At 31.2% G+C, this 9,961-nt stretch overlaps 1 protein-coding gene across 1 annotated transcript; it reads right to left on the reverse strand.

Moving 5' to 3' along the window:
- Positions 1 to 1,181: 1,181 nt before the first annotated feature.
- On the reverse strand, positions 1,182 to 3,270 carry LOC111030932. Its single transcript, XM_022310667.1, has 2 exons — positions 1,335 to 3,270; positions 1,182 to 1,254 (listed from the first exon to the last, which is right to left on the reverse strand). Exons 1-2 carry the CDS (start codon positions 2,678 to 2,680, stop codon positions 1,203 to 1,205), a joined length of 1,398 nt encoding a protein of 465 aa, XP_022166359.1. The 5' UTR covers positions 2,681 to 3,270; the 3' UTR covers positions 1,182 to 1,202.
- Positions 3,271 to 9,961: the final 6,691 nt, after the last annotated feature.

Genomic DNA, 9,961 nt, shown 5'->3' on the forward strand with positions numbered 1-9,961 from the left:
AATTTGGAGTGGGCCGATCAGCTAACGCGGCGCTCGACGCGCGCAGCACTGCAGCAGTAACAACTAACAAGTAACAACAACACAGAGACCCGCGTCCGTCGACGTATGTTTGACGACGGACGATCACACCAAATACTAAATCTAAATGATTTACTGGTTGACTCTTCACAGAATTTCACCATACGCAGCTAATTACATTCATATTTCAAAATAATGATATAATTAAGAGGATGTCAGCTCCAATTTTTTGTTTATCTCTCAAGATCCACGTGCCATATTATGTTTAAGACACTTTCACGTAAAATCGTTTTATATGACTTGAGTAATCCCGGAATAAAATCACCATTTACAAAATGTATAGAGGATAATATATTTGAGGGTTTCGTGTAACCTTTTTAAATGGTATTAATTTGTAATAGACTTTAAAATTAAAATAAGTATTTGTAAATTGTTTTGAGACAATATACTTCGACAAATCGTTGTGCCATACTGTAATACCCTCAACAATATTATCCTCTGTAGTATTTTTATGGATGAATTTTTCTCTAAGATTATTCAAGGACAAAACAATTTATTTTGTGTAATTGTATAAATTCGTTTTGTCCATTTCGCAGGTGAACCAGAGATATAAATCAAACGGGCGAGACCGTTTTCGACCAAAAACGTACCCTTCCCTTTTCGGCCGATTCACTTTTCGACCAAATTTAAAAAAAACGGCAATTCCCTTTTCGACTAAAATCGTACCCTTCCCTTTTCGGCCGATTCACTTTTCGACCAAATTTTAAAAAAACGCCAATTCTCTTTTCGACCAAAACAAAAAGTTTTGTAATATGATATGTAAAATAAAGAAAATAATTGATATATAATTTTTGTAAAATTATGGCAATCATAATTTTAAAATATAAGTTGCATAAAAAGAATAACATAATAATATACAATTTTTGTCAATAATTATTAAGTATAATATAATATTAAGAAATAAACTAATATACGAGTAGTTGTTGTTATATAATAGCAAATATTAATAATAATAATTACTATAATAATATACTTTAGAGTTTAGTTTATACTTAAAATAACTATAATTGTTGTAAAATAATGGCAAATATTATTAAAAATATAAGATATATTATATAAAAAAAAATGATATAAGGTCAATATAATATTGTGTTCTGTCGTCGTCTGAGTTTTGTTAGCGCTTTTCATGACATTTGTTTGAAATAATTGTTTGAAACCAACTTAACAAAATCATACCTAAAAATATTTTAGTGATATATTTACTATTAAGAAATAAAAACGCATAGCTATTTTAATAAATTATATACTGTAGGTACCTGTCAAGTTGTCCGTTTTGATAATCTGATATATATTTTTCATTTTTGGATTTTCTCTCTCTGATTGATCGATCTTGAGTACGGTTTGGCAAGTGAACACTTCTAAGTTTTATATAAATTTCAGTTTGTACCTCATCAATTAAAACCGCAAGCAAATTAAATATGGATGGAGATTCTTTATAAAAGCTTCGATTGAAATTTGCATGGAAGGATTCACAGTTATTAGTCGTGCGTTGTAAACTAGAACTTGCTGATGCCCATATTTCTGGAGGATAGTCACAATCGTCTGTTAAATAGTTGTCAATGAGATAGTCTGCATATTTGATAACTTTATCATCTATAGGACGATCAGCCATAAAGTTTTGAAGAAAACAATCTAAAACATTATTTGGTTCTAGAAAAAGCAATCCAAAAGTGTGGCGCAACCATAATCCAATTTCTGAAGATCGGTCTTGATATTCAGTAGCCAGTCCTACTTTTTGGATTTGGCGATACCAAGCTTGGGTTAAGTGGAACCTACACCCAATAATTTGAGTTTGTGGCCAAATTTCATGGACTGCGTTAATTATTGCTTTTTCATAATCTGTCGTTACATACTGAGGCAATAATGTTACACCTAAAGAAGTGCATTTCTGTAATATCAAGTGAAATGCATGAATGTAAGTTTCGGTAGTCTTGTTTGGAAGTAAACAAAATATTAATGGAATATAGTTTCCGTTTTTAAGACCATGGATAGTGAACATTTGTGTAAAAAAACGAGCCGAATATTTAAATGTCCCGTCCATATATAATGTCTCGATTTCTTTTAAGAATAAAATGTTCGAGGTACACGAAAATATAATTATGTTTTTCTCTGTATCGTTCACTAGTAAAAAAGGCTCACCTTGTTTAGTTTTTATGTCCATTTTTTCCAACGATGAATGAACTTCTTCTAAACTTGTGGGACACGATGGCAATACTTTGCGCCGAGCGTCGTATACATTTTTCCTTATTCTTTTAATGTCCGTTGTAGTAAATTGTGAAGACTCAATATTTTCACCAACTTCTTTCAAGATAATTGTTTTCGGTCTAACTGAGGGTGCGTCGACTGCTTTCCGCTTGCACGCTGAGCTAACAATTTGCCTCGATATTGTATTCCGATCATATGGCTTATGTCTGTGTGATAAATTTTCACGATGGTCTTGTACGACAATTTTATTTACTGTAAACACTTTAGCATCACAATCTCTTCGAATACATCGCCAACGTGTTGAATTAGTTTTTTTGTTCACTGATCCGATACTAAATTTATAACAATCTAAAACTAATAACGGTTTACCACGATTACTTTCGATAAATTCAGCCATATTAAGTAAAATATAATAATTTTGAACGTTGAAAACTATAAAACCGATGCAACGAGTATGATACACGCACAGACACTAAAGTATTATTGCACGAGCATCGGTTTTACAAAAATTAAACAAGTAACGAGAGAATTTAATCAGTTATTGATATTTTATCTTGGCTATAAAAGATAGTGACTCTCTACAATACGTACAATGATCAGTCTATCAGGTACATACTACATAATATACTGATATAACTATATATTATGGTAGTAACCATCACAGTCGACGATCACCGATCAAATGATTAATGACAACAATTATATATATATAGGTTTTAATAATTTTCAATATGTACCTATAACATAAAATATAACACCTATATTAAACTTTTTGTATTGTATAATTTTGTTGTTGTATTTTTTATAAAATATTATACGCATTATGACATATTAATGTCGAAAAGGGAATCGATGTTTTTTAAATTTGGTCGAAAAGTGAATCGGCCGAAAAGGGAAGGGTACGATTTTAGTCGAAAAGGGAATTGCCGTTTTTTTTAAATTTGGTCGAAAAGTGAATCGGCCGAAAAGGGAAGGGTACGTTTTTGGTCGAAAACGGCTATGCCCAATCAAACCATGCGCTTACATCCACCTGATAGGGCCCGGATTTAAATTATTAGTACAATATTGTACACCACCTTATGTGAATCTCACGATCCACCACGGCTTAAAAGCGATCGGAAATGCCCTTAAAAAATAACAAACTTTTTTTTAATAGGCATTCAATTACACAACCGCTAGGACATTTTCCTTACGTTTAACTTTCGGAATTTTTAACACTTTTTAACAATCCTAAACTTACTATAATACAAAAAATAAATACTTAACCTAGGCATGCACAAATAAATGCGTTCACCATGTATCACCAACTGACCAATTAATTGTCCCGGTAAAGTAAGCAACCACAACATCAGTTAATCATTAGAGATAGATGTTAATGCTTTAGAATACATATTATAACAATAACGATTTTAGTTATTTTAATACTCGTAATTAAAAAATATTATCCATAGAAGCTTGAAACATTCCAATGTTGGACTTCTATTGTCATTTTCTATACACAATTAAAATGTCAGCCTAATTACTTTAAACTATTTTTAAGCAATTTAAATTTTTGAGTGTTTTTTAGTTTTTATTCAACAACTGATTTTCTAGCTAAAAATATTAAAACTGATACAAGATTTAAACATGAGAAAGTACTTTTTGAAAGTATTTGTAATAAGTACTTGAATGCGTATAAATAATAATATGCCAAATATGTATTCGAATATTCTATAAAAATAATATTTCGAATAAAGAACCTAATTACCATTCATTACCCACCAGTTGCTAGAAAAATCGATTAATTACTTTTTTTTTAATGGTTATTTGTTAAAATATTTTGAAATATAAATTATGAATGTTCACAATTTTTGATATCAAGATTGTTTTTTTTGTAAAATTGTAAATTTAAAAACAATAAACTCAACCGTAAACATAAATACTGTACTGATTACATATGATTTTTGAGGGATATATTTGTACGAAGAAAATAAGTAAATACTTTTAAATAAACAGTTCAAAATTTCCAAATACAAAAGATTTATATCATAAAGTATAGACTACCTTTTTAGGTCTTATTTCATTTCTTTTAGAGTTAATATTTAGTTAATATTTTTAGTTAATAATTTTAGAGAAATAAGTTTAAAATGTTAATTTATAACTTTAATATTTATGAATTGTGTAATTAACAAATAAAAATATAGTATTCTATAGTCGTATCGATGGATATTCAGCTATTCATCGTGTGGTTGTAAATACAACCTCAAGTGATCATCAAGTATTAGAAAAACCATAAAAAAAAATTACCTGTGGGTGGAGATCTGTATATTATATTTTTAACAGCAAAAGTTGTATAACTAAGGTAAGGTTAGGGACTAAAAGGAGTTCGACGGCTGAACTCGTCCGTCCGTCGACAAGAAAAAAAGTGTTGCCGTGCAAAAATATTAATCCATGACCTGTGGACTGTGGTTTACAGTGTAAGTATGAATAGATGATTTTATTTAACAGGTATACTACGTAGTAGCAAAGTAAACAAATATAAAAACAACTGAACTTCATCAAATTGGAAATTATATGAAAAATATTAAGAAATAACGAAGTGTAAAACTAGTATTCAGAACAGTGAGGAAAACCAAACGAAACTAATCTAACTTAATGTATAAGTAACCAAAATTAAATTATTTTTATGTGAATTTTTGTTTACGTCGTTTAGCTAAGTAGAAGTGATAGAATGAAAAATAATATTTTAGCCGCCATGCATTAATTGATGTGTTTAAATAGCGGGTGGATTATTATTTTTTTAGACAAGTATACAAGGGGACAACAATTATTAAACGGATACGATAATGTTTCTATAAATACGAACATGTCCTCAACTCCAATTTGGAAATAGTAACAAATATAATTATTAATTTTATTTTGGATTCTGGTTTCATAATATGATTTCTTTATTTACTTTACTTTTTAATACTTTTTATTTCATTGTAATTATTTATTTATACATTTTTTAATATTGTATTCTATAGAATTGTATCTTGTTAGGTCGTTCAAATAATTGTTGAGCTGTAATAGTTAAATAAAAAGCTAATAAAAAAAAAAAAATACGAACATGCTGCCGTATCGAATATTATGTGACCAATTAAATTTTATATTTTATTTATTGCAGTTTAGTGGAAAAACCTTATGTGGCCGTCGGTCTGGCAGAGTAGCATTGAAATTTAATTTTATCATAGTACGACTAGTACGAGAATATGATGAATTATTTTGTGCCGTCCTATGCGGGTTAATGGCAGAAGGAAGAAACTTTATTATCAATAATGTTTATTCAATACAGTATATTTATTAAATAATATGAAAATTTTATCGCGATTGACAATCTTTCAAACAAATATAATATTAATACTAATACTTGTAACATCACTGTTCAACAACATGAACACTCATTAACTTTTCCGAGTAGGTATAATAATTTGTCCGTATAATGTATTAATAATATTGGTATTTATTATTACGTACGGAGCATAGTTTTATTTATTATTTCTAGCATCACAAATAATTTAAAATTGAGTATGATATAAAACTACAACATTGCATTTCCGCAAAAAGTGTAAGCCGTGTTTGGGCGGTATAATAATTGGAAGGCTGTATTATATCATATTATTTTTAAAGTCAATTCAATATTTTAATAATTATCTGAAATTTAATAGCCAACTTGACGTGTGTAAGAAAGAATGAAAATATTTTATAATTGGTTGAGTGATAAACACAATATTAAGTGTAGCCGTGTAGGTAAACAATATTATGTGAGTCTACCTGAAATCCTGAAACCACTAGCTATATATGTAAATTGCAATATGTATAATACTATAATATTTATACCCGAATTGTAACGGACTTTGGTCTTTACCATAGTTATTAACTGATATAGAAAAAGTAATCATAATACGCTGGCCGTGCTATCCGAATAATATTATCATTATTTATTATATATGTACTCGTGAAGCCACAATAGTCTAGCAACATTAACAACCAACACAATAGTTCTATCCTAATAATAACAAGAAGAAACTTGGTCTTTGCAATATTATTATTATTCATTATATTACACAGTCGTTACACTCACACATATAATACAGCGGGCCACTATAATTTAAATAACTTTGAGATAAGCCACTGGCGACAATCGTGATTTACTATAAATAAAGTATCTTTTTTTTTGCATCAACTATCGGCTATCGAGTGTCAGACGGCTCGCGACAATATATTATAATGTTACGGAGATTATACGAGACTTGTATTATAATAATATTATTCAGAAATATTCGTAATTTGATCGTAAATAAATCACTGCACGACAATCAATCGCAATACTACTACATTTACTGACGGTCAATATTGTTCACAAATTCTCAATGACCAAATTATAGAAAAAATATTGATCTTAAGTCGCTCATTACAAGTCTCATCTGAATTGGTCGCTATCAATCTTGTATTCTTGTTCATAATAATATGGATGCAGGATTTGTATCATTCCTGAACCATAGTTACACCTTTACTAAAATTATTTTGGGTACTGCAACAGCGCACTGGAACACGTGAACCACCCGAAAAATTGAATAAAAAAATTGTTAGATATTATAAGATTTTCTTATTGAGGCGTGTGTTCGCGGAGTACAAATTCGCTGTGCTTCGGGCGGCCGCAAAATATAAGCTACATGCACGTCGTTCGAAAATTTAACATGGCCTTTTGAAGCACAATTATTATATATTAATGTGTACACCGAACCCTCGTATTTTTATTATGACGTGCTCTCACATCGAATTTCGAAAAAAAAATGGTACATGCATTGGACGTTAACTTACCGTTTACTAATCTTCAGTTCGAACGATTTTATTTTCATTTTCATTTTATAGTGTTTTTGATCCAGTAATTTAATAGCTTGCTAAAAATGTTAATGATTTATGGCGGGTTGCACTAAACATTTAATGAATCAATAGTGTGTTGATGGTCCCTTAGACAAGATTAAGTGGTCCATTAAATTTAGTGAACCATTATATTTAATCAATTTGTCATGCAACATGGTTATAAAGACTTACACAATTCAACTTGACTCTTGAGTAAAGGCCACCACACATTGCAGCGGTAGCGATCACTTACCAAGACCAACAATTTGTTGCTTACATATTAACAACTATTACTTACATATTATACGGAACACGATGTAGTGTGAACCCGTCAACCCGACTTAATACTTTAGCCCATAAACGACGCAAATCCGGCATATACTTAAATAAGGTACATGGCCACATGGGAAAATCGCCATACAGAATATTTCATATTTAAATATTATAATATATAACGAAATGTGTTTTTCATGTCAACGGGGGATTATTAATATATTACGTAGTATATTTACGTACTGACGTTTGGTTGTAATACGTTTTCCGAATAATTACAATCGAATGTAATCTAAATAAATCATTTAATCATCAATCATTAACTAGTGTTGTGTGCGTAAGGTTAGGCTAGCCGTAAGCTTTTGAGACAAATCAAATAAGTACCAAATTGAACTGAAGAATAACGTTTATTTAGTAGAAAATATGGTAAGTATATAATAGCGTGTGCGTGTGTGACGATAAGTTGCTCTGGTCTCCCGGTCTCCGTGTCTATGATACATCTACCGGGTAGATTCTAACCAGGCTGCACCACGGGCTCCCTTATAGGTGGTGGCGGTTCCTCTGATGTAGTGGCTCGTGCGGCTTGTATGTGTGGTGTGGTTTTCGGTTGTTGTTGCTGATTTCTAGAAAAGCGGTTCTTCATGAGTTGTTCATGATTTCTAATCGTGTACCTGTCCAGTGATTTATTACATCGGTAGATGCTAATCCGTTTATTAAATGTTAAACTAGTCTTGTACAACATAGGATTTGGTCTTAAACTGAGTTTAAGAAAAATCTAATTTAAACTCAGTTTAAACTAGACTGGTACGACTGGCCCTTAGTACATTAGTTGTTGTTTTGCGCTGACGGTATTTTATGTTGGGACAGGTTAATATTATATTCGTGCGCTATTTCATAAGGACTGTGGTTTCGGTAATACTTTATACATTGTGAAAGGTCATTGTGTTCTATACTATATTATTATAATATGACATGTAACATGTTAATTAGATATGCGGAGATTCCAAGGCCCGCAACACTTGAAATAAATGTTTTACTTTTGTAGTGTAATTTCATATTTACAGTATAATTAACTGGTGATACCTAGTAGCCGCCCGTTCGTTTGCTGTATAAAAGTTTTTTTTTAAATTAACAACCGCGTATTTATAACGTGGGCCATTGATAGCGGGAGGAGACCCAAATAAAAAATCAAAAAAAAAATCGCGATGATATAGTTATAACTTATAAGTTATAACAAAACAAAATAATATTAGCCAGGTTCGTGTATTCACTGAACTGTCCTGCCCTGCCCTGCTCTGCCCCGCTTCAATTAACGCTATGTTCTACTTGAACGCGGGCGACGCGGCAAAAAATTAAACAGCTTGTATTTCGTCGCTCGCTCGCGCGACGAACAGCGTGGCCAGAATAGAATTCGCTCGCGTTCACCGCGTTCACCGCGTTCACCGCCTTCACGTAGGACACATAGCGTTACGCTCTACAATTCAAACCTATGAGCCGGATTTAATCATTGTGCCGCTTTAAGCACTACATTATTTGCCGCCTTTTAATATAAATATTTTTCTAGACTAAAAATGTTATTAAAGCATACAATTATAGTTTTTTATTTTTAACTTAAAATTTTAATAATGAAAAATAAAAACATACAACTCTACGATTATGAAATTGGAAAACATAAAATATAAATATTACCACAATCCCGTTGGCCTAAAAACATTTTATAATTAGTTTCATTTTATTTTAGTTCTAGTTACATATTATAGTAAAAATGTAATATTAAAAATTATTTGCCGCCCTAAGCACTAGCTTATAGTGTTTACTGGGAAATACGGTACTGGAAGAAATCAGTTTACGGTGCGTAATTCCCACCCAACGTTACAATAATATAATGTTAACCATATTGTCATGCACACACACGCACACACTTGTATATATTGTAATGTGTGATTTATGTGTCGTATGCTCGCACAGTGTGCACGTTCGCAGAAGTGTCGATAAAAACACACAAAATTATTTATAGCCTTTAAGAGCTATCTAATGTACCAGTGAAAATATCATTAGAAGCAAAATAATAATATAGTGAAATGAAATGCAAGGGGGAAGTACACTGAAAAACATCGTGTCCAACGAGAACGTGGCGAGTACAGCCGAATTCTATTCTGAACATGCTGTTCTTTGCGATGCGGCATAATACAACCTGTTTTGTTTGTCCCCGTATTCAAGTTGGACACGGAGTAATAATAAATATTTATGTACACGCGAGAGCACATTCGACACTGTTATTCGAAAGAAATTTGTTTATCTTTATTCATTTATTTATCCTTACTCCCATTATTTTTGTTTGAGCATTACCAACAACACCCAACCTCTCCATACGACGATCGGATCACCATTCGGGTGTAAACACTCTAAACTATAATAGATTCCTATATAAATAAAAATAATAAAGCCCTATTCAACCTTATTGAAACATTTTCACCGAATCTTGACAATTAATGTTCGTAAAATCGCCACATCAAGAACA

The sequence above is a fragment of the Myzus persicae genome, unplaced genomic scaffold, assembly GCF_001856785.1.
Source record: "Myzus persicae strain clone G006 unplaced genomic scaffold, MPER_G0061.0, whole genome shotgun sequence".
NCBI classification, from domain to species: domain Eukaryota; kingdom Metazoa; phylum Arthropoda; class Insecta; order Hemiptera; family Aphididae; genus Myzus; species Myzus persicae.